At 41.0% G+C, this 26,680-nt stretch overlaps 1 protein-coding gene across 1 annotated transcript; it reads right to left on the bottom strand.

The window, feature by feature from the left end:
* Positions 1 to 1,113: 1,113 nt before the first annotated feature.
* smpd2a (sphingomyelin phosphodiesterase 2a) lies at positions 1,114 to 26,680 on the bottom strand. The gene is made up of 11 exons (XM_028796963.2): positions 26,488 to 26,680; positions 24,048 to 24,126; positions 16,769 to 16,865; positions 14,765 to 14,841; positions 9,794 to 9,887; positions 9,270 to 9,359; positions 9,056 to 9,138; positions 8,546 to 8,678; positions 3,641 to 3,745; positions 2,068 to 2,239; positions 1,114 to 1,987 (listed from the first exon to the last, which is right to left on the bottom strand). The coding sequence occupies exons 2-11, from the start codon at positions 24,095 to 24,097 to the stop codon at positions 1,623 to 1,625; spliced, it is 1,266 nt and encodes a 421-aa protein (XP_028652796.2). The 5' UTR covers positions 24,098 to 24,126; positions 26,488 to 26,680; the 3' UTR covers positions 1,114 to 1,622.

Genomic DNA, 26,680 nt, shown 5'->3' with positions numbered 1-26,680 from the left:
GTGAGCACCACGGAGAATCATAATGACCAAGGAAAAAAAAATTATCAGCCATGTCATAGCAAAAGCTCTTATGAGGAAGACTTGTCTCTTGAACTCAGGAAGAGCAAAAGCCCACAAGAATCCATGCAGGACACACGGATTCCTGGTCCTGCCATCAGGCGCATGAAGATCCTGAAGTGATTGTAGGAGCATCACGTGAATGACAGACTCCATGAAAATGTGCACAGGACATGAAGAGAAAGCTAGGCAGCAATGGAGGCACAACGTAAAGCTCAGCCACTGCCGTATTTTCTTTTCTTTTTTTTACAGACAGCATTTCCACTGATCAATAGACACAAATGGCCTGATGGGATTTAAAGAGGCATTCTTTGACACAGCTCCTCTTCTGCTGTGGCCGCCTGTCTACAATGCATGGTAGAGTTCAACAAGTCGATCACCTCCCCGTGAATGCCATGGCCGTCACATCCACTTGCCTCTCTTTCCTGCACTGGTTATCTCCACATTTAATTTTGACCCTTTTTCTTTTCCCGTCCTTACTTCACCAAACCAATAGCTAATAAGTGTGCTGACATTTCATCGAGGCATGCGGCTTGACTTGTTGGTCACTGTCAACGATAGGCTCCATTCACTGCCCGGTCATCACATCCCAGTGCCCTAGAATTGCTGCCTTGCACCCTACTGGATTTCCTGGCTGGCTGTCCCCTGAGTAGAGTTCTCCAGTGTTCTGACGTCACTCCATTGGAAAATCCTCACATAATGGCAGCGGAGACTTGCATCTTGAGCTGCATGTCTGGGTGAAAGCGCACACACCTCTCATTTATAATGGTATTAACAGGGGCATTCATGGTGAAAGGCAGTATATACTTTACAATACAGACGACCTGTACATCGGACTGAAAGAAGCAGAAATTTAAAAAGTGGCCGTGGAGGTCAGGTATTCCCGTGCCAACATGGAGGGCAAAATGCAAAGCAAAGAGTTTAGTTGAAGAGCAAAGCACTGCGGTGTTGAAAGCACAATGCTTGCCATCTGTCTGAGTCTGCCCTCAGAATTGTTGGGCCATGCTGGAAAAAAGTTCAGTGTATGCCACTCTGCACAGTAAACACATTGGAGCATAATGAGAGCCAGGCAGCTGATTTGATTTTTCTTCTTTTAAACGGACAGAGTCTAAAGATGGCTGTCTGATCATCGGAATTCAAAAATGGATTTTAACGTCCAGTCACAGCAGATCCACTACAGCTGCCATTTTAAAAGAATGCGGAGCAGCAGGCCATTTCTTTTTGAACTCTTTTCTAAAGATAAAGGCCCACTGCATGTTGCAAACCCATGAGCTTCTTTGAGAAATGTTGGAAAGTCTGACTTGGCCTTCATATGTAAAAAAAAAACCAAAACCAAAAATAAAAACAACGGAGAGCTGTACTGCACGGAGGGCATTGCATATATCACCTTTCAAAGAGAGCCAAGGTGATGGCAGAGATGGGGACTTGTCTGAACCTGTGTCACAGTGCCTGTTTCTAGTATCACTTTCATTTTTCAAGAAATGTGAAAATTGAAATGAAGGAGATTGCAGATGCACTGTGCAGCCCTCATGAGCCACTGTCACCAAATTCAAGGTTCCACCATACTACCTGGAATGGGGACCACGACTTGTCACTTGCTCCTGAAGTCGAAGGACTGCCAGCCTCATCTGCTCCTCCGTGCTGTGCAACGCCTTCACCTGAGTGGAGTAGAATATGTAGAGGACGCCTGTGAGCACCAGTGTCACAAGGGAGAGTGAGCCTAGCAGGTAAAAGGTGGCCCGAGGAAAGCCCTGCTCTGTACTGACAGCCAGCCAAGGCACGAGGGCAATGAGCATCTCCAGCAGGAGGAGGGCCAGACCCATGATTCCCATTCGCATGGCCGTGTGCCGCATTCCCTCCATGTGGTGCAGGCCCACCTTCACCTCTGTACGGGCCTCATTCACGGTGTCGATGAGGTTGGCAAGCAGCTCTGAGAGAAGAAAAGAAAAGAACCTTTAGAAGCTTTGACTTGCAAAAGAACACAAGCGGGAGAACAAAATGGGCCAGCACCTGAGCTCGCCATGGCCTCCTCCTCCTCCTCCTCCTCTTGCTTCTTCTGTTGTCTCTGTGCCAGCAGCATGACTGACAATGCCTCATGGTCTGAATAAGGAAATGGCTGTCCGGGTACATGGCCCATAGTTGTTGAGAAAGAGTCACACTTAGCTGCAAGCGTGGCAGAACCCTGCAATAAAACAGGATGGATAGCATGAGAAACTAAAATATGTCAGACATGACATCACAAAGAAACTGTCCGTCTCACAATGACACATAGCAAAAGCAATTTACCCAGAATGCAGCCTGCCTAGAGACCTTGCTTCTCACGTCCTTATGCCAGAACTGTCAATGCCCTCACTTCACTCGGTATCTCCCCAGAATTTTTAAATATTGTGAGCTGCTTGCAGTAGAGGTGACCTTCATCTCCAACAACCTCGAGGAGCGCAGCTACCATCACTTGCATGTTTCTCTGTGCTGACAATAGTGGACATCTGCCTGTGAAAGGGCCATCAAGACTGGCTGCCACAGCTCAATCTGTCTCATTGCACTGTACCAGCATGGGGAGACAGAGAGGACCTCCAGAAGGGGGCTTGCATTGCTGTGGTGGTCTGTCCTCTGCACACTTAAGGAAAGCACTTGAAGTGCAAGCACCAGGACAAACCTAAGACAGGAAACACAAGTTCCAGAGAGCCCAGTATGGCCCTGGATAGGTCACAAGGTCCAAAGCTCAAGATGAAACAGCTATTCACTTGACCTACACAACAGGACCTGAATTCTGATGAAGGTCTTCTCAGAAATCATAGAAGGGAAAACAAACTGCAGCCCAGAATGGTAGAGGTACCACAGACCAATAAACAAGGCAGAATGCATAAACTCAAGGAAATGATAATCAGCATCTCGTTTTGTCAAACACCCCATAGCGGTCACTATGGTACAAACAGCTCCAACATGCACTTGAACACTGGGATAGTTGACATGAGAGAGGGTCTAAAACAATGAAAAGGACCAGGGGTGCTCAAGCTTTACTGTGCTAGTCTGTGGTCTGAATCAGAACTTCCTTAATTCTAATTTGTCAATGGTGTCCTCTAAACCCCAAACTACATCAAATCAAACATCCTGGTGAACAGCACACGTCCGGCCTGTCATAACAAAGGGACATGCTCTACCTGATTAATGTGATTTAAGGCTGTTGGGAGACAGCACTGGGCACAAGTTAGGAACCAAGTTCATGATGGGGCCAACCGTCACCCACATTCTGATTTAATTAACAAGAAAAACTTTGGGATATGGGAAGAAATTGGCATACAGGGGAACAATAAAATTCCCAGATACAGGACAAACATATACAGAATAATCCACAGAGACACTGACTGGCATAAGCCAGTGCATCTCTGTACTTTCAGTGCCTGTTACTGCTGGTCTCTAATGATATCGAACCTCCTTGGCACATTATTTCCAGTTCTGAACCCTCTGCCTGCCCTCAAGAACAGTATTCCAGAAGTCAGATCAATATTTTTCTGGATGAACTTCTACCATGTAACTCTGACCTCTACTCTGAGTGGTCATATTATGTTTAATGATAGCTCACCTTAAATAAAATGTAGTCGATGCGAATCCCATTTGGGAAAGTCTCCAGTTCGCTCTTGCTGGTGAAAGGGTTCTGAGGAATGTATGTGGCACCATCGGGGCAACCCTGCAACAGGAAAAGAGGGGCAACCATAAATCAGAGGAATGTAATGGTCTACAACAGCAATGCATGCAGACTCACTCTTCACAATTCACTTGTGAGCAGTTGGGGGCCACTTAAGGACCACGGCTTCTTATTCAGGGTGTTGTGATTCCAGAGTGGGGTCGGTAACTTCACATTTAAATACAACTTTAACAATTATCACTCAGCAGTGTCTACTAGGAGTGTTGGCCTTTCACACACCTCGCCATCAATACTGGAGAACTTAAGGAAACTGCAAACCTGAAACCCATTTACAGGCTCAGGGAAACTGTGTGCACACCAGCAGTGACATGCGAGGGGACTGCAGAGAACAAGAGATGAAGACGACAAGGTTACTGCCAGAAGCAAGTGGAGAGCACTAGAAGAAAATGTCTAAAAGTTCAAGCCTCAGAAATAGAAGTGCCCAACTCTGCCACTTCTCTAAGACAGCAGAATCCCAGTATGAGGAACCCCATTATGTCACATCTACAGTCATCTCCAGATAGAAGGAGTTTGTGAAAATAAAAGGCTGTGTTATTAGGTGGGCACCAGCAGTGGGGTCTGAGCGCCACTTGCTTTGTATACACATGCAGATGAGCTACTCCGAGATAACAAGGACTCCGTTTACAGATAACACGCTACAGGTCAGTGGTTTTCAAGTTCAGGTCCAGAGACTCGGATGGCTGCAGTTTTTACTCCAAGCAAGGTCACAGTCAGCATGCCATTATTTTTAAATTATTTCATTGTTTAGTTTTTTGTGGTAGAAATATTTCTAAGAAATTGATAAACAGTTGCATTCTTTTCCATACCTTAAATTCATTTACTCTCTCTCTGTATAATTTGCTGCCTAAACGGTACCAAAATACTGATGATTAGGAATGAGCAAGGCAGACATGGGTACAAATAACATTAAATGCTTAAGGTAAGCAGTTACTTCATACCCACAATTGTATTTCAAGTTTCAGCAAAAATATCAGAATTTCTATTAAAAAAAAAAAAAAAAAAAAAAAAATTTTTGTAACGAGGACAGCTTAGGGCAAATAAAAACACAAATAATACACTGATTATGAAGTTGGTTTGAATTAAAACCTACAGCTATGGGGGTCTCCAGGACTGAATGTCATAACCGCATATGACATATTAGTTAAGAGAGAATGCCAATTCTTCAAGGAAAAAAATCGAACAGCTTTAGCAATAAAACTGGAACCTTCCGTAAAGCGTGATTTACATAGGTTAATTGTGCATTTTCTATTTATATAAATAAACAGTACATTTGTGAGGTCCTCAAATTATGAAATTTTATTTTTGATGCTGTTTGTTATTAGACGTCTATATAGCATTGTTCCACAAACCTTAAGGCCTTAGAACACAGTATTCCGGATTAATTTTCACTGACAACTCCATTAGGGTTTCTCACTTGCAGCGATCCAACGGTGGCCTGGGGAATTTGTTTCCCCCGTATACAAATAAATGTTGTTTGAAAGGGGAAATAAAATAAATCGAAGAGCATTAGTGGTGGAGTGCGGGTGGTCCCCCCTTGTAACAGGACACCGAATAAAATCAAAGAGTTAGGGGGAGGGGAGTAGATCCCCTTTGTGAAATGATCACGAATTGAAAGAGGAAATCAAATAAAACTAATTGGTGACATGAGCATAATTAGAAATTGGGATAAAATATCAGACAGTGCTGAAGAACCCTTTGGTAGAACGTCGTTGGTGTGTTATAATGTGAGCAAGTCAGTCACTCCAATGGCTGTTTTTTATGTGCATGCAATCCAAAGATGGCAACTCACAACCCAGTGACTGAGAATCACCGCTATATGCCAGTCAAACCCGGTTATTAAAACAAATGCTTTTTGTTGGCCCAGATAAACATTCATACAACATCATGTTAAATGGATTTCATTTTAACGAAATGAAAATTTCAGTATAACAAATGTTTATTCAACCAAAAATTACCGTAGAAGACAATAATGCAATGCTAAAAATACTTAATGCCGTGCCTACACTTTCAAGTCCAGGAAAACTTGCAGCAGGCGGTCTCTTTCTTGTTAGACCAAAAGAAAGTCACAGTGTGTTGCGAAATTTCCCATTTTGGGCAGTCTTGACAAGGCTCGGCGAGAGTGTAGGCGAGACATCACACACGTAGCGAATTCGAAGTCACTGCTCCACCGAGTGTTCGTGTGGGTAGTTGTGTCGTGTGTGGATACTGTACTGTTCAAGTTTCATGAACACAAAAAAAAAAAAAATGTGAGAAATGGCATGAGTTTATGCTGAAAGAAAAATTAACAATCCTGGAAAAAGCTGATTCCAGAATGGAGAAAAATGACAGGGCAAAAGCAATGAGAATCTTACACTTTCAAAACTGTCAACAATTTGCAGGATCATAAAAAAACTGAAGACAAAATTAAAGATCGGGCGTTAGAACGTGAACAAAACAAAATTAGAAGCATATTTGTATTTCTTTAAAAAAAAAAGTTATATCTAATGTCTCATTTTCATTCTGTATTCATACCTGTATTCTGATAAAGAAAAAAAAAAAGTTACATCTAACTCATCTCATTGTCAAATAAAATTTAAGAAGCGCCTTTTTTTTTTTTTTTTTTTTAAATACACAGGTATTGTCAAAAAACAAGAATGTTACGCGGTAAGATGTAGCTACAGGGCGGTCTTTACACCGCTGTCATTAGAAAGGGTGAATTGCTGATGACCCCAGTATACAGTATACGCTATAATGAAATTTATATTATAATGAAATATTTTCTGCGGTGGGTTGGCACCCTGCCCAGGATTGGTTCCTGCCTTGTGCCCTGTGTTGGCTGGGATTGGCTCCAGCAGATCCCCCGTGACCCTGTGTTCGGATTCAGCAGGTTGGAAAATGGATGGATGGATGGATGAAATATTTTTATGGTTTCATGAATTTCGTTACAATGGGATTCCACCTGTAATATGAACTGGCTGTATAATTAAAAATCTCCACAGTCCCAGCTAAAAATGTTCTTTTCAAGCAGCTACAGTACTCACAATTTAAACTTCAAACCAATCTATGATATAAAATAGTATGTAAATAGCACTTATCTCTTTGTCTGTATAACAGTAAAAGCTACTTGTTTCATTAAACATACACTTCAATAATTGATTATACTTCAGTATCCTCCCAGGCATAAGGTGCTCACTGCAATGGAAGCCTCACATAAAGCTCATGTTAATGTGGTGCTAAAACACTACTGACAGGCTCACCTCAATCATAAAGTGCACAGATGATGACAGTCAGTCAGAAAAAGAGACAGTGAACAGTTGTGTCCTTAAAATATACTTCAACTATTAAGGACAGGCACTCCAAATAAAACAGAAACTCATCCAAATATTGTTAAGATGCTTAATGTCCAATTGATCCAAACAATGTCATTTTGCATTAAACCATTTGGAGTATCTCTGTGGCAAGTGTGAGCAGCCCTTGGCCAGTATGAGGACAGCCATTAAAGAGAACAAAAGAATTCAGGCGCCAGTTAGCACAGCATTGACAGTTCAAGTACTGAAAAAATGCACAGTGGTTCTAGTGGTAAGCAGCCAGCCCGAAAGAGCGAGTGGCAGCCTACGTCTCAGATTTAACCTCCAAGGACGTTTCCAGAGTATGGACCATCTGAAGAGGAAGTTCTTCAGTGTATTCAGGCTCAATGGAAACAACGTCTGTAGCTGGGCCTTGCTCAAAATAGGCATCAAATGGTCTCAGTTTATGTCTACATCATATTAGCATGGTTACAGCCATTGGTCTAATGCAAAATAGTACTGGTGAGAATAACCTGGTATTAGGCATTTTAAAAAATAATTGGGTAGCTTCAGACTTTTTACTTGATATGTATTAACACAGTGGCCATAGAAACATAAATGCTTTAGTCACATCCAAATTAAAAGTCATTGTCATGGAAAACAAAAAAACTGTGACACTCCTCCTCCACTGTCATTTGAACAGAAGAAAAAGTGTTGTCATTGGATGACAAAGTCTTAATATATTTCATTCGGGGCTGCTATGCACCCTAACGTGTAAGAACCCCACCTTGGAGTGGATTACTAAAATGAAAAGAAAATTAATCATTAGCTTATTTATAATTAATTTAAATGAATTTAAATTTAAATTAATTAAATGAAAATAATTTAATTAAATTAAATTAATTAAATTCAATTAAATCTGAAATCAAATTAAATCTGAAATTTAAATTAATTTAATTTATAATTAATCATTAGCTCATTATTCATTCCTTAAGTAACAAAACTGAAGTAATTCAGGCTGACCAGACTTATTTTAAACGTGCCTGTGTACACTTCTCTAGTTAGCAGAAGGTTTACATTGTCTGGATGCTTGATATCATATCCTGAAGAGAAGGAGTGAAGTGTAGCAGCTACCAGACACTGACTAGTGATGACAATTATGATTAACTTCACCGATTCGATTGTTTTGAAATACTTAAGTGAATTAATTCAACAGCAGTTAAAAAAAAAAAAAAAAAAAAAAGAGCAGGGGTCTCCTCTGACTAAACATACTGATAATTCATACACTGTGCTGTTTGAAAGCACAAAGCATGACAATATAAGTCAAAAATTAAAATTAGAACACATGTTACATAGGTGAATGAGAATTGTGAGACACAATGTGGGTTCAGTTTGTGAATCGTGCATCTTGTCCTTAGTTCACGATTAAGTTTGAACTGAAAAAATTAATGAGTGACATTCCCTGCATTACCAGAACACCCTCCATGAAACTAATGGCTCAATTATCTGAAGATACCTGGAAATTCTGAGTAGCATGATAGCAATCCACAAGGCCTGTGTAGCCTCGGAGCAATCGGATTCCAAGGTCACTTGGGTGCATGTTCAGATCACCTCCTAATATGACAAGGTCAGCAGCAGCAGAGGTTAGGCTAAAACAAGAGACATAACAAAGGGATGGTCAGAATGCTGAGGGAGAAAGGACGCTAACTCATTAACAACACCATCTGACTTTAGAGTGAGGGTGCACAACAATCAAAGGTCTTGTGCTGATTCCTGCTATCTGGACTCAGAGGTCAGGCAATTGGCTTCCTGCAGCAAAAAAATGTGTTTGCTAAATCAAGTGTCATCATTTGGGAGCTGCTGAAGTCAGCTGCTCTTCACTGCGATGCAGGCTTCTGCTTGATGACAACTGAACTCAAGTTATTAGGATGGCAGCAGTCACCTGAACAGTTAAGTCCGGGCAGCTCCACTGACGCAATGATCTTGTCTTACCCACTAATCTAGATGAACATGCAGACAGTCTTACCGTACAAACTGCACCAACTCCCAGGTCTGTGCCACCCGGTGTGGAAGGTAGGCATCCTTCTCTCGACTGTACTCTGCATGTAGCTGCCACAGACACAAAAAATTAGCTTGCGGCCCTAAGCCGCCCCACTTGTTAGAAATACATACTTCTACAGACATCCTCACATCTCTAAAAGTCCAGCATATACCTACACCCGAGTACTTCGAATACTTACGTGTGTGATATAAACATGTGCTATCATTCCACCAATGTTGACAACTACCATTCCAACTGCTTTGCCTGCATACCAGTCTCCGTGGAAAGCCTGCAATGTAGAAGTAAAGCGAGTTCCAGATACATACAGAAAAAGAGGTCAATATACCACTGAGGTTGATATGTAGCCAAATGGTCAATGCTGACCTAGGACTGCTGGTAGTCAGGGTGTAATAATAATTAAAAGATGGCATCATCTACTGGGGGTATTTGATGGAGACGTTCGAAGAGCAGGTAGGAGGGTAAAAGATGAAGCACCTCCATTCTAATCATTAGTCAAAAAACAGAACACTGGCAACTTCCTTGACTTGTACCATCTATGTTAGATGACAGAAGCTTGATGGCCAGGGGGCAGAGAGGACGTTAGGCCACAGGTTAGGATTTGGTCAAACAGTTACGGATTAATTATGAACACACTGAGACAAGGCAGCAAATATCTAAAGGCCACTACTTAAGATAATTGCTGCAGCAGACATATTTGCTCACCTTGTAGGGGAATCCATTGACAGAATAGCGGTAGAGAAAGACATCGAGTAGCTTATGTTTGGAGAAAAGAGCTAGTCCACTTCCTATGACACCACTGCAAAGAAAGAAAACTAAATAGAGATTAGAGTCGCACACCAAGAGAGGGAACACATTCTCTGCTCATCCTGGATTAGATGTGACAAAGATAAGTGTGGTTAAGAGGACGTCTGCACATACTGTAATAACACATCGATGTTGGACTGGCTGCTCTCAATTTGGGCAAATTATGCAAAATAAAATGTGGTAACCAGGAGTATCTGATCATCACTAGTGATTCTGTATCACATGTACAATGCAAAACTCAAATCCCAAGACTACGTATAATGAGCTCCACAGAGAGCAACACATTCTCAGTGGCTCAAGGTCATTGGTTATCTGCAGAAGTAGAGGGGTGCAACAGTAGACCAAGGTGGTGAAGAATGGCTGTGTCAAGCACTGCTCTCCCTTGAAATATGACATGCAGTACTTACTGTAATTCATAAATCGTAATATTAATAGAGCTTATAGTGCCTGTCCAGGGTCGGAATGGGAGTGTGCTGGAAATGGCAATTTTAGCACCAGAGCGCAGCACTGATGACATTGAATTACGTCAACGACCTTATTAGTACATGAAATCAGTATGTAAATTCACACACATAAAATAGTATTTAACTTGAATACCTTACAGTCTTAAAATGTTCTGGTGTCCGCAATCAACCTTATCTGATGCATCTTCATCCCCACTGCCTCACTCCTGTTCCTGTCATCTCTCCACCTCCATCCACATTTGCTGCGCCACAATCATTCTTTTTTTTTAAGCTACATTGACCTAACGATAATTATGCATTGTACACTGTGCATTAAAACATTATAAAAAAATAAACACATTTGAAGATTTTGGGGTCTTGCAGAGGTAATCCAGCTGAGCCCCAGTGAGATCTGGCACAAATTAAATACCAATGATTTATCTGACTTTCTAGTTAATAGATGGCGGAACAGAAGCACACAATAAAGTCAGCTGATCATCTTACTTAAGACGTTTACAAAGAAGAATTGATTGGCTGTGGACACACAATGCAGAGGGACAAGACAGAGGCTGGTCCAAAGTAAGGTGCAAACCCTGGATGGGGTGCCAGTCCATCTCACACAATCACTCTTACACTCCCACAAAGCCAGTTAATTTAAAATGCTTATCAATGGGACATGAAAGTAAAACAAAACATAACTGTCTCAGGGGTCCAATCCACGTCTAACCGTTGCAACATCATGCCATCTAATTGGGGGATTTGTAAAAGGCAAATGATTTACTAATGGGGTCCAAGCAAGAAAGGCCAGATGTGAACTAATGTTGATTTAGTTTTATTAATAATTGTCAATTATTGAAAAATGTGGTAACACAAAGGTCAACTTTCAGAGGCAGTTCATTACTTGAGCAATAAATGTGATTTTGTTTTGTAAATGCACTGAGAGCAAATTAATTAAATAAATAAAAAAGTTTTAATTGCAATCTTAGCCTAGTTCCAAAGGTGTCTCTTAAGCTAACTTCTCTTCAAGCTTCAGTAAGGTTATATCCAGCTTTATCAAACAACGGCTATTTAACTAGCTGTTCGGGTGACTGCTACCGTCTGTCAGCATGATTGTTCTGTGGTCCACACACATCTCACCTCACACACATTGACCAAAATTAGCTGACTTGGCAGGTGATTTAAAAAAAAAAGTTTCTAATCCCCCATAGGACCCTCTGCTGATGGCAGGAAATTTAAAACCACTGACATCATCACTGATAAAACAGCAAACATAATCTTAACAATTCTTTCAGGATTCATAGCTCTGAAATGAGTTTTACACTCCATGCTTAAGGCGTTCAATAGGACCAATGGGATGTTCCAGGGAACAAATGTCTCTACCTCACTACTTAGCAATTTATTTCATGTGTCCATGGATCCCTTAACAAGTTTTCAAATGTGTTGCTATGTTCTTGGAATTTTTTCTTAACTTCTTATAAAGCAATTTGAGCTTTTGACTACTTCACTTTCTTCATATTTCATTGTGTTTCATTTTAATGAGATTTGCAAAAGGGTTTGCAAATTTATTAAAAATCAAAAAGTGGAATCTCTAATTCACATAAGCATTCAAACTCCTAATTAATTTGTAGAAGTCCCTTAGGCAGCAATTACACCTTTCAGCCTTCTTGTGTAAGTCTCTACAAACTTTGCACACCTGGTTCTGGGCAGTTTATCCCATTCTTTCAGGCAGATCTCCTCCAGTTCTATTAGATTGGTTGGGAAGCATCTTTAAAGTGCCATCTTTAGGTCTCTCCACAAATGTTCTGTGAGGTTTAAGTCTGGGCTTTGGCTGCGTCTCTTCAAGGAGGGTCAGAGACTTGACCCAAAACCATTCCAGAGTTGTCCTGGCTATATGCTTTGATTCTTTGTCATAATGAAAGGTGAACTGTTGCTCCAGTCTGAGATTGCGTGCACTCTGGAGCAGGCTGGCTTCAAGGCCTCTCTGTATTTGACTGCGTTCATCTCCTGTCCTCAATTCTGTTCAGCCCCGCCTGGCTCCCCACTCCTGACGTCAGGCTTCCTCCTCCCCTCGGCCCGCAGCCTCCATCTCGGATTAGCGTGAATATTTTGCTTCTGCAAGCAAACTATGATTCTTAGTGCGATGACAGAAGTTGCAAAATCAAACAGAATGTTCAAGCAAATTATAGAAAAAAAAACATTAAGTAGTTCCCTTGTTCGCTAGCTAAGTGGAGGTAAGGTACACCCTGAGGCTGGCACGTGATTGAGGAGGCCGAAGACACCCCCCCCCCCCCCCCCCCCCCCCCAAACCCCTTGGCCAACTGTGTGTCTCTCAGATTCGCGCAAATAAATTGGTACAGCAAGCGAATTATGATGCTTAGCACAATGAGAGAAGTCGCAAAATCAACAGGAATGTTCAACCAAATTATAGAAAAAAAGCCGATCTAAATCAGGTATTTCTCTTGTGAAAAGCGGACAGACGTACAGACAGACAGACGTTGAATTTTATATATATATATATATATATATATATATATATATATATATATATATATATATATATATATATAGAGAGAGAGAGAGAGAGAGAGAGAGAGAGAGAGAGAGAGAGAGAGAGAGAGAGAGAGAGAGAGAGAGAGAGAGAGAGAGAGAGAGAGAGAGAGAGAGAGAGAGAGAGAGAGAGAGATGGATGGAGACCAAACACTGTACCCAGAACTCACTAGTGAAGACACATCTGGAGTACTACCACCTAACACCCTATTAACTTTCCTTATTGTTTCTGCGCAGTATCTGGATGTAGAGAGTGATGAGCCCACTATGACTCCTAGATCCTTTTCATGTGGTGTGCTTTCAGGCTTTACACCTCCCATTGTGTATTCAAATCTAACATTTCTACTTCCTATATGTAATATCTTACATTTACTTAAATTAAATTCCATCTGGCACAATTCTGCCCAAGCCTGTATGTCATCCAAATCCTCCAGTAACGATTAGGCTGATTCGACATTATCTGCCCTTCCTCCCAGTTTAGTATCATCTGCAAACTTAGCTATCTTGACATTTATACTCCTATCCAGATTATGTACTTCTATTAAAAACAGCAGGGTCACCTGTTGTAACGTCACCTAATTCTGAAAATGCTCCTCTTGCCAAAATCCACTGATTCTGGTGGTACACAGGAGTAGTTTCTAAACTTTCATCATGCTACTAGGATAAAACCTGAATCAAAATCATAAACTGAAGCACATGTCAAAACCACAATTTTCTTTATTGGGTTTAATTTTTTGTTTGTTGTTCGAATGCCCAAGTCTCTCATGAACATTTTTCCTTTGATTGAGTCAAAACTTTTAATTTTTTGTACATTAAACATTGAACAGTACAGTAAATGGAGTAAACTAATCTAATTTATCAAAAAAATAAAAAAACAACTAACAATAAATCCTGTAGTGCAACCCAAGAGATCCTATCAGAATTGTCAAGGTGTTCATTGGTCCAACTTGTACAAAAATACATTACACAAAGATCACACGGGATAAGTAGATGTGTACAGGTGGAAGATGTGTCCATGATATTGTACTTTTCTTCATACAAAAGGACCCATAAATGAATACAACAGTAGTTTGTAAAATGTAACCAAGGACAATGAAATTCTATCTTTAAAAGTAAATACAAATACTGCAAATGACTATTACATAAAAATTAAACCTCCACCTTCAATAATGAACAATATTGACTGTTCCAGTCATGAGAAATCTCTTCATGTGTATAAAACAAATGAAGAAAACCACAGGATGTATCAAAAGGGCGAGGAAGAGGGATGGAGAGCTCCATTTGGAGGAAGAGCGTAGCTAAGTAGGGCTGGCATAAGGTTTCTAGTGCTCAGTGGCAGCAATGGGGTTGCTCTTCATGAAGTGAGAAACAACGCTGCCAATTTACAGGCAAGAAATCACCTACATAGGGAGGGCAAGACCACCTGACTGCTTGAGAACATACCAGAACAATGTCCTACTGACTTTATAGCAGAAGAATCCATAAAGAGTAGCAGCCAAATTCTTTTCTCTTTGTGATTAGTTGTATTTTGATTTCTCTCATTATTCTTTCCTCCTTTATGTGCTTGATTTACAATAAACAAACCATTTTTGATATTTTTGTCCTCCTTTGCATCATTTGGAGTGTGGACAGACACCACAATGGTACCACATTATATTACAGCCTGATTATCTTAATTCAAGCAACATTTGACCCCTTAGGTTGATTGAACAGTACAACCTGCAAACAGCGGCTAGCCAGCACTGACACCGTACAGCACAATGTATTCATTCTTATCGTATTCACGTTTAAGTCCAAAATATGCTATTGGGGTCTTTCCATTGTACCAGCAGTTCAAATTAAGATGATGATGATGTCAACGCTTTCCTTGCCCACTTACCTTTTGAAATAGTGGGAATGTGGATTGCAGTGTGACAGGGCCCTTTTCAGGAACAGATAGTCCTTTTCACTGTAAACCTAGGAAAACACAAATCAGAGGCACAGATTAGTGCAGCTAAGCCAGCACTTACTAACAGGCCTGTTTGATTAAAGCACAAGGTCCCCAAATGGGAGAAAAGAAACCAGGATACATTTTTTGAGACAAGCAAAGCTAAAAGTTGACTGTAGATGTTCCTAATGGCTCGACTGCACAGGGACACAGCAGGACACCAAAGAGAGATTTAGTTCATCATCGATTTAACCAAAAATAGCTAATCTGCTCCAGACATAACCTTTGGAAGGAATGTAAAGTCAGCTCAGACTAGAGGTCCTATTGATTTTAGGAATTAGGAAAGGTAGGACAAAGGCTCACTGGCAGAAGGAAGAAGAAGCCAGAGGCAAAAATGGGGGACATTCAGAGGGGAAGTAAGATTCTGCTCATTTGTCTTAGTATTTTGAAAGTTGCACCTAATAAACACGTCACTTTTTATAATTGTGTTTTATTTGACATTATTCCAGGTATTGGGGAGACTCCCATGTGCTAAGAAGGCACGGCCACCACAAAAGCAGAACCAAGCAGATAGCACTAAGAGCCGTGTTATCTATCCCAGTGCTTTCTCAAGCCTCAGTTACTGCAGTTCTCTCTTCAAGGGTGGCTGAGACTTTAACCTTCAGCTGGAACGGAAACAAAACAAAATCAGATCTGGAATGACCCCGGCAGAATTTTACTGCAAACAGTTCTGATTCAAACTTAAATATTCCTCCTGGACAAGTTGTATGGCCCCAGGTAATTATGATGCAGTAGGATTTCACAGGGCAGTGTCAACAAATCTCTCCACAGCATGTCCAGCAAGATGCCAGAGCTTCCTTGTTTGATACATTATAGATAGAATGAAATATGACAAATGGATTTATTGAGAATAAACTGATATGCCTTACTTCGAAAAGAACACGGTTTATATTAGCTGAAGGGGAGAGACAATTTTCATGTAGCAGTTGAATGAAGGTCCACAGAGGAGAAGGCCTTGAACAGGAGAGTGGGAGAGAGCAAAGACTGACCTCTAATAATAATTGTCCTTAGTCCAGTAGGGCTGCCAGCAGTGTCCTCCATATTAAGTGCGTCTCTGGTCAAGTAAGGGTAGCCATCCAGGATTGGGCTCAGTTGGGATATCAACTAGGGGCCATAACCCAATCCTGGGCATGCAAATATTTGAGGAAAAAAGTCCTTGTGCAAAGCGGCACTGGATATTCATATACACCCAAAGGGAGGCATTACTTCTTGGGATAGCAAGGTGTGGCATTGTGCTTGCATATTATCAAGAGATAAGCCGAACCTTCTCCCCAGCCAAGGAGCAGTAGGATCACCACAAAGAAAAGTAAAGGCATTCTTCAAAGTGTAGACAATCGTAGGGGTCCTACATCTGTGTGAAAACACTACTACTAGCCCATGCACAGCTCCCGAAATGTGAAAGCTGGCACAGGGTGCGCAGGGGCCACCAGCAGGGAATGTGAACGGCTCCACTGAGGCAAGTCCTGATCCCAGCTGGATCTACTGGTGTCATTTTTAAATGGCTCAATGTGCCAAGATTTTGGTTAATGTGAATTGTATCTTTGCCTGCTTTGTGTTCTGTAAAGTGTGTTGTTTAAAATTAAAAATTGATTCATTTTTGTTCTGTGTATCGGTCCCCACAAGTGTCCAGAAGAGTATATAAATGTTCAATACATTGCAAACAATTGTTAGTAATTTGTATAGTATTTGTATCTCACCCTTTTGTGCTTAAGAATTCAAGTTTGTGTCAGTCAGGGCCGGCCTGGGTCACATCCTCTCAGACCACTAGACTGTCAACTTTCCCCCAGTAATTTTATTGCATGTGTACTGTACGAATAGTCATACAAGCTTGAGGTGTGTAACTCTAATTGGCTTTGCGTCTTTAACCTGTTAAAGATATAATTCAGTTTATATTACCTCTTGCAGCAGTATGAGATCAAAGTCTTCCTCTTTAAGCAAGTCAGCGATCATCTGGTAGCGTGGCGTACAGTGCTGGCTGAGATAGCGGACACCCCTGGAACCACAGAACAAGCATTAGATTTGGGAGAAGTGACAGAGACTTCCAAAAATGGCTGAGCGCCTTCTGCTATCTGCCAGCAGGGAGCTGGGATCACATACATGGTGGCAAAAATGCACATACTAACACAGCTTTCATTCACTTTTCATCTAAAAGGAAAACATAATAAAAAATAAAGTGACACAAGAAAGATCGATGTAAATGGAGCAAATCACAAACTGGACCACTCAAGCAGTAAAGCCAGAATAAAGACAGTATCAGTGGATATGAACAGCCAAGCAGAGGGCTGCTAATGCTGCACCCAGGGGTTCAGGACTGTTTCATTCTCCCTTATGACAGATTTGGAGAACTCCACCACTTCTCCAAAGGTGTGCCAGTTTAAGACTTCCAAGGATTTCAAACAAATGTTTTATACCTACCTTCTAAAGATACAGCGAGTGCAGTACACATCACTGGCTCAAATGTATTTTCTACTCAACCCTGCACAGGTCACATAATCAAAAGACACAAAAGCTGCATGTCAGCAGTGCCCACTGACTGCAGCTTTAGATTGTTTGTGTGTAAAAGCTCTCAGCTCATGCATTACTGGTTTTTCCCGTCATTCTTCCTCTAACTTGTTTTACATCCTAGTGAGTCATGATCAAGGTACACACACAAATCCGGTCTGCAAATGAACACGGGTTTTTGTACAAAATGTCTCAATGTTATGGTGTGACTACTTATTGTTTACATATTTCAATTATACAAATAATAAAAAATTACAAACAACACCATCCTATGCAAATGAAAAGTCAGCTTACAAACCACCAATGATAAAATATTAAGTAGGCAAATACAGAAAAGGGAGCAGGAGGTTTAAGAATGGCTACTTTCATATATTCAGAAAACACATGACATTACTGCTGCAAATGAAAAAGTCACCAATCAGACAACAACAAACAAAAACAAAAAGGGCAGACACACACAATGACTTAGCTAAATGGCTGAAAGAAATCAGAACCATCCTTCTCTTTTCTGAACCCACGCTGCTAACTGAGACGTCACAGTAAGCTGAAGCAAATTCACCTGAGATAAATATATATATATATCCATATTACTAACCGAGAATGGTAAACCGGATGGCATGGACGCAGGGACACGGCGACGGGACCATGAGACGTACTGCACAGGCGCGTACAGCGCGCGTCTCATAAACCGCACGCGAAGTCTTATCCACCGCACACGAAGGTGTCACGGCACAAAAACGAAAGAGCTCAACTGACGTGAATGAGTAATGAAGCAACAACGCGTCCATGGCTAACGACTACCGACACAGCCACACAAATAAGAGGACTCTGCGCTGCAGCCCAGATTCAAACGGAAGAGGCTACGGAGGCCCCACGGGTCCATAAAGTACGGAAGGCGCAGGCTTCACCGCCATATTGTGAGTGGCACTACTGCGGAGTGAAGGTACAAGCGTCACCGCCATATTGTGAGTGGCACCACTGCAGAGTGAAGTAAACGCGCGTCTGAAACTGCGGAAGCAAAGCAGGCACAGGTTCACAACGAACGAGCTCAACTGACGGATATATAAACAATGTATTTCAGGATACCCAACGCCGGGGGTAGGCGAGCGAAGCGAGCAGGGGGCGGAGCCTCCTTGTGTATATATATATATATATATATATATATATATATATATATATATATATATATATATATATATATATAGAATTAAAGACGCTGACACTGTCTGACACCTCTGTAAATGACAGAGTGAAAAGGAGTTTAAGGAATAATGGGGTGGCAGGAAGCCTGGACTATTACTAATACAGTGGAACCGCGGTTTGCGAGTATAATTCGTTCCGGAAACGTGCTCGTAGTCCAAAGCACTCGTATATCAAAGTGAATTTCCCCATAAGAAATAATGGAAACTCAGATAATTCGTTCCACAACCCAAAACTATTCATATAAAAATGAGTAATACAAAATATAAAGTAAAAATACATAAAACAAATTAACCTGCACTTTACCTTTGAAAAGAATTTGGCTGGTGTGAGTGAGTTTCTACACTCTTGTGGGATTCCACCCAACAGGACAACACGCGGAAAAGCATCCCAAAGCAATCGCAGTCTCCCAGCGCTGCAGCAGTTCGTCATAAAATTGAATCCGAAAAGATCATGGACATGCTATATGCGCCTACCATCGATTGGTGATACAAGGAACAAGGAACATTATAAATGCGCAGGGCACAGTACTACTTGGCCACGACCCTGCCTGACTGCTGTGTCTGTGTATAGGAGAGTGGCAGATCCCGCTACAATAAATAACCGCGCTGTTGCTGTTTCAAGCTGAATAAAGCTGGTTTTGCAAAACTACTGAGACTCAGCTTCCTGTTTTGGGATGCAAGATGGGGACTCGCACATCACAGTACACCCGCGCACACACACAGTCACAATGCTGTAGTAAACAGTATACGCTCGTACAGATGTTGACTATATGAATGAGGCACGCCGACTCAGATGGAGAATAGGAGATGATTGCCCACAATCCTGCAGCGAAAGAGAAGAACCATCAGCTCAGTTGTGATCACATGACGCTCAGCAGACAAAACGTATACATACTACTCGTATTGCAAGACCTCGCTCATTTATCAAGTCAAAATTTATTAAAAATTTTAGCTCGTCTTGCAAAACACTCGTAAACCAAGTTACTCACAAACCGAGGTTCCACTGTATTTATTGCTATTGACACAAAGTATTTCTCTCTATTATATAAAAAAATCTTGGGACGAGACGAGACTGTTTCAGAGAGATAATTTCAAGTCCCACGAGACGAGACTTTGTGCCAAGAGATGAACTGAAGACCTAACAGGTCTGAGCTGGGGCGGAAATAAAAGACAAAGAGTAGAAGACGAACGTCATAAAGAGGTTGAAAAACGTTGGCGCGATACACATGCAGAGCAGGTTAGAGATTATGAAAGTACTAAAATATGAAAGTCTCAAAAAAATGATAGTGAAGATCACATTAGCGAAAACAAATGGAAATTATTACTCTGTGAAATAACGGAACAGCGAAAAGAGATTGGATATATGGACATAGGTGATATGACAGAAGTATTTAGATATTGGTCGGCTTTAAAGTTTAAGTCAGAGACTTGTAGATTATCTAATTCGTGTTGGCATCAGGGAAAAGTAGTGTTTTTCTTCCCAATGAAGAGGCGTTTCCACGAGAAATAAAAGATTTGTTATTTGGTGAAAGTGAAATCCACAAACACTATAGGCAAAACATACGAATCTACAATAATCTGTTCGCATCATTCAATGCTCAAAACGTAGATTTACACGATTCAGGACCATACGCTATGAGAATCTGTGGTCCCGCAACAATTAAAAGATACTACAAGTTTAATTTCAAAGAAACCACAATTTGGTCATGTTCATATTTATAATCACGGAGAAGCAATGTTACAGAGAATTGAAAGAGTTAAACGATCCGGCATATTAGAAATTCTACAGCCAATAATGGATACAAATCCATATGTCCAAAAGTATTGCACTTTACACGAAATTTATCTGAAAATCACGGACAAGGAAGGTTTCTTGAATTTCTATATGAATCTGAAAGATCACGCTTGCATATATAATAAACCAACATGTGACGAACTGTCAGCAATAATAGTTTCTAAAGATGGAAATATCAAAGATAGAGATGATATTCATGTTTATCCAAAAGCACAGCACAATTTGTCACAAATCTGGGAAATGACTAGCGCATAGGTCATGCACGGGGGTTGGTGAGCGAAGCGAATGTACAAGAACATGTACTAAGGGTGGCTGGCACATGTAGGCCATGCAATATGTGACACTAGTATTTATTATTTTGTTAGGTTTTGAGTTGTTTTAATGGAGAAAAATCACAAAAGCATGAACTGACCTAACAGAACATCACACAAAATCAGAGAATCACAACTGCAATTGGTGACAGCAGGGGATTCAAGTAAAGTCCTGGGAACCCTGCAGCTGTGGGTTTTTCTTCCAATCAATTTCACAATGCAGCGCATCATCCTTACCTTTAATTGATCTCATTGTTTAGCGGGTTCATCTTTTTTATTTTCTTTTTCTAAGAACTTCTGAAATATTTTTGTATTCTTGCTCAAACTTAAACTACTTAAGCTTCTGTTTCCATTTTCTTTTTGGAATAAGCCTTCTTTGCATAGTTTGCACCCTTCAAATGCTGACAACACTGAATGTTAAAGGACAGCAGTGACTTCAATGCCCCCATTCACTTGTCGGCTCATTTATATTAAATATTTCTTAATGAACACAAAAGTGAAAATGGCAGCGAAGTAGCTGCTCTGCTTTAGCTTTCAATGTTGTTTGCACCCGTGTCTGCCCTGTTCAGTTCTAATTATGAGCATCTGGATGCAAAGAAGGAAGTAAACTAAAAAGAAATGCCAAAGAAATAATCATTTCAAGTTACGGCAAAGATTACAAATATTTACGAATTTCTTCAAAATATTTCTAGGCCGGATAACTAAACAATGAGATGGCTTAAAAGTAAGAATGACACACTGATTGTGAAATTGGTTGGAACAAAGCTTGTCGCCATGGGGGTCCCCCAGGACTGAACCTAAAGATCACTAGAGTATCTCATGTTACTTGAGTGGCATAATCCTCATGTGAAGTCATTCAGTCATATACTCACAAGCTCCAAAATACACATATTTTTACTAAAATAAATACATAAATTAAATAAACCACATCCAGAAAATGCTTTTATGAACAGAAGTGGAATGTGCACAAATGCAACAGACTACATGAATTGAAGATCTGCCTAACCCCTCATTCATTGGTCAGGAATCGAGCCCAGTAAGAGCTTATTATTTGGCTAACATTGTGCTTCATGGCATATCAACACACCAAACTGCACAATGACGTGTACAACTAAAGATTAAAAACTAAAGAAAAGCATAGTAAAAATATTATCAGGAGAATATACCTCAAACTTGGGCGTTACCGAAGGGCTCCAAGCAGATCAAGTCACCCTTGTAGTTTTATAGACTGTTGCTAAAGTTCTCTGACGACACTGCTATCGTGGGCTGCATCAGGAGTGGGTAGGAGGAGGAGTATAGGAACCTAATCGAGGACTTTGTTAAATGGTGCAACTCAAACCACCTACACCTGAACACCAGCAAAACCAAGGAGTTAGTGGTGAATTTTAGGAGGCCCAGACCCCTCATGGACCCCGTGATCATCAGAGGTGACTGTGTGCAGAGGGTGCAGACCTATAAATACCTGGGAGTGCAGCTGGATGACTGTTCTGCTCCACTGACAGACTGAGGAGATCGTTCCTCCCCCACACTATGTGACTCTTCAATTCCACCCGGGGGGGTAAGCGTTAACATTATACAAAGTTATTGTCTGTCTGTTATACCTGCATTGTTATCACTCTTTAATTTAATATTGTTTTTTGTATCAGTATGCTGCTGCTGGAGTATGTGAATTTCCCCTTGGGATTAATAAAGTATCTATCTATCTAAAGAATCCCCAGGGTTCTCCAGTCCTGACATGTGGATTATGCAACACAAGTAATGGCAGTATTCACCAATCAAAACACAGTATGTGCTAGAGCCCACCCTCTCAACTTTGACGAGTGAAAGTGACAGATTTATTTCAAGTTGAAGCAAACAATTCACACAACCTGTCTTGAGAAAAGAACAGTGGTGAGAAATGTGCACTCAGCAAAGTGGTAGTTACGACAGGCCCAGGAGCCTTGTGCTGCAGCCCACAGACACGTGAGGAGCAGACATTTCACAACTGTCAGGATGTGAAGCACAAACCGCATACACTTTGACAAGGAAGGAAAGGTGATAAAGCCAGTGCATGGGTGCCCGTCCATATTCTTTTTTTCCTTCTCTCTTGCATATTGTATATATGAGGGCTGCTATCTACCCTACATTACCGACACTATCGCATAAGCTAATGCTGATGGCTGCCAGACTCACTTCAGGGAAGGTTGCTAGTTGGCATTCAGCAGCTTAAAGTTTAAAAACGATCTGATTAGTAAAGATACGCAGGTCTTTAACAAAAAGTTTTAATTCCTACATGGCCGTATGTTGCTTCTTGTGGGGCTCATTTCATGTGCAGTTAAGTTTTTTTTTTTTTTTTTAATTTGATTTCAAATGACACCATTTGTATGATGCTGAATTAATGCCACCTGTTACCTCCTTCCAAACTTTTAATTTGGTTCATTTGCTGCTTTTTCTTTCTTTTCCTTCGGCTAAAATAACCACTAACTCAAAAATCCATAAAGCGTTTTCATTTTCTCTTGGGATATTTTCCCCACTGTGGTGGGCTGGCACCCTGCCCGGGGTTTGTTTCCTGCCTTGCGCACTGTGTTGGCTGGGATTGGCTCCAGCAGACCCTTGTGACTCTGTAGTTAGGATATAGCGGGTTTGGATAATGGATGGATGGATGGATATTTTCCCCAACCTTATATCCCTAATCACCACATCCATGTATGGAAAATAAACTAGGAGTTGATGGCCATGGATTTCTGTTATTTGAGTAATAACGTGAACTTGCTGGCCAGCTATGATAAAACTCAAGTTCAATGCAGCATTTATGAATCCAGTGTGAGGTTTTATTAGGACTGTCACTCGCATGCAAATATAATTAAAAAATGGTCCAAGAATAAGGCCAGCATCTGTTTTAATGTTTGTTCATCTTGATTTATGAGTTTGTGTATGTAAATGTTCTACTGTCACATACTGTATTGCTGCCATATTGTGTTTGTGTATGTAAATGTTCTACTGTCACATACTGTATTGCTGCCATATTGTGTTTGTGTATGTAAATGTTCTACTGTCACATACTGTATTGCTACCATATTGTGTGCAGAAGCACTCGGAACCAGCACTTTAAAAAGCAATTTATAGAATTAATAGGATTAAAAGTGAATCTTTGCTTGTGATTCAGGCCTTTGTTTAACCGCAGTGTTCCTGTGGTCATTCTGCAGAGTCAGAAGTCCATGGCTGAGTAGGATTAACCTCTAACAGAAGTACATAAAGATGAGATTAAATGGTGAACCAGCCTACACATCGGGCTCACCGTCATCGAGTCTGCTTTAATAAACCTGTGCGTATATATTTCATCAGTCTCATTCAATGCAGTATATAAAGGAGGGGGGCCGACTTACCAGCAATTGAGAGAGAAAACTCGCAGCCTCACATCTTGGGTGGTGGCCATGGCAAAGGAAGATACGTACGAATTTTAGCCTGTATAATAAAACAAAAAGAGTTTAAAGGGGAAGGTTCAGACATGTAATATTTAGTCTTTAATAAGAGGGGCAGAAATAAAGACAACATGTATAACTAGAGATAAAGTATAGCCATAAATGCCCATAAAACACCTGAAGGTCTACAGAAATCAGGAACAAAGGTAATGCACAGACTGTAAGAAAACGTTAAGGGATTTGCATCACCGAAGCCCTCTACCATATGGCACTGCCAGCCTTCCTCAGTCTGGAGCACATTAACTCAATGAATCCACTCGTCTTCAAATTAAAATCAACAGGACTCCTCTGAAGACACAATGGTCTGAAAGTCTTGTCAAGTCTACATGAACGCTAACTTTGACATTTCCAAATGCTGCTTTTATTTTAGAGGTTTTTCATCCACAGTGGTGTTTTCTAAGTACTTGTTATCCACACTGCAATGTCAAACATTCCTTCTAGGCATGTACAGTCTGTCGAGTAAAAGCATTTTGCCATTTCTGCTAGATGGCTTTGTGTTGTATTATAATGTTTCTTTACAGAGGAGCTGTGAATTACAGTTTGGGCAAAATGCCAAACGCACAAGGGAAACAAACAGCACCTCAAAAAACATCAAACTAGACTTCCTAGTCCAGAAGGATGACAAAGTACAACTGCATAATTTACCAATGGTAGCCAAAACCACGGAGATTTAAAATAAATACGGCAAAACATTCAAGTGTTCAAGGCACGGTATCAGTTGAAGTTAGGAAAGGCCTCTCCCCACATTAAGAATGAGCTCACAAAGTGAAACTGGAATCAGCGCCTCAGCACGTGACTATCACATCCATGTCAGCTGTTTTCAAAAGCTCCCCATCCAATCTGCCATGCGAGAATCACTAAACTTATACACTTTAAGGAGTGTTTTCAAAAAGATTTGTTTTCATTAATCGAAAACGCTGTTTCAGTTTTAAAATGTGTCTGTGTCAGTGGGGACTAAGTCACTGTCACTCTGTTCATAAAGCTCCTCTAAATATTCAGAACCAGGCTGATGATCTGCTCTGAGACACTGGAAAACGCAGGAAAATAAGATTCAAAGGAACTTAATACTTACTTCATTTGGGCTGCCAGTTTTGCACTCCTAATGCTCAGGCCCTGCACACTGGCTTCATATTGTTGGGATGAGTGACAGACTGGTTGCACTAAGTTGCTGAGTATGTCTCACTATACAATTGCAAGTCACGGTAGATTATGTACGGATTAATATTATTTATATTAAATCTGTAACTGAAAATTGCAGTAAAAAATGTGTGCTAAGGTCATTAGACACATTCACCGCAAATTTCTGTAATGACATCTCTAAAATTTACTACTTTTGATGTCCTTTGTAAAAAGAACTGGAGAGAAAAGACTTTCTGGAGGAGATTGTGTAGGACTTTAAAGTGCCTGTCCTCCCTGACGGTACTCATTGTAAGATGTAGGAGACTGCACTCCGACGCTCACTTACCACGCCTGCCTGCCTGCCTGCCAGGTGAGCTGTTGAATTCATTTTCATTTTCGATGTGTTAAACCATTAAAGTAGGGTGCGGATCTGAACAGAAGGTTGGACTGGATAAAAGGACAGCATAAGGTCTTTATCTACTTTGAATGGTCTACGTTTATGCAGTACAAAGGGGGCACTAATTACATTATAATTCAATATTTTCATATTAATATTCCATGTTCCTAGACATCATATTCAGCCACTAAGTCTACCATAACTCAGATATGATATGAAATCACCAGGAGGATACCTCGAGAGGACACAGTCGGAGGTATTCAGACATTCTAAATGCTCAGTTTTTCACGGGAAAGGCAGTGAAGTCGGCATGACCTCGTAACTTTAAGGCCTGGGGTAATGACCACAGCGTAGGGAGCAGTTAAAAAGCCCCCTGGCTTTCGTACACCTAGGTGGTATTCTCAAAGCATCAGCTCGGTGCCCCGCTAAATGCGCCCAGTGCCTCCAGTCCGCACATTGCTCGCATCTTTTGTGAAATACTAAGGCAGGACCTACCATGGCAGGACTGTGTGCCACCAGCCTAATGTGAGTTTCCATGTCACCTGCAGTGATAAGGGACACACGGCTCTGGGACCCATCACGGCTAGCCTGGATACTTAATAGTTATATATGCCGAAGATATGGTACACTCCCTTCCAGTGAAAAATTTCCTTTCAGCTTAACCCGCTTTTGTTTGGATAACTGATATAAACTATTTTCTGATTCTTCACACAGACAATCAAACAAGACAGATTCGAAAAATAATAAGAAATCAAAACGCCCGTTCGGACGCCCGCCCACCCGCTCAAACTGACAGAAGTAACCGTCTTTGTCCTCAGGGTACGCTACCTGTGCTTAGCTGCTTTTAAGTGATCCGTAGATGAGTGGCTTTCTGTCGGTGGCCAAACAATGGAAAACTTCTCCTTCAGTTGTTATAACGTTGTCCTAGTTATGCGTCTGCTTCTACTTCCGCGTGACAGGTAGCCCTTCTGGTTCAGTAAATCAGTTCCCCACTTCAGTTTTTCTGCACCAGCAGCAAAAA

The sequence above is a fragment of the Erpetoichthys calabaricus genome, chromosome 3, assembly GCF_900747795.2.
Source record: "Erpetoichthys calabaricus chromosome 3, fErpCal1.3, whole genome shotgun sequence".
In the NCBI taxonomy this organism is placed as follows: domain Eukaryota; kingdom Metazoa; phylum Chordata; class Cladistia; order Polypteriformes; family Polypteridae; genus Erpetoichthys; species Erpetoichthys calabaricus.
This window is presented reverse-complemented; position numbering and strand designations above follow the sequence as displayed.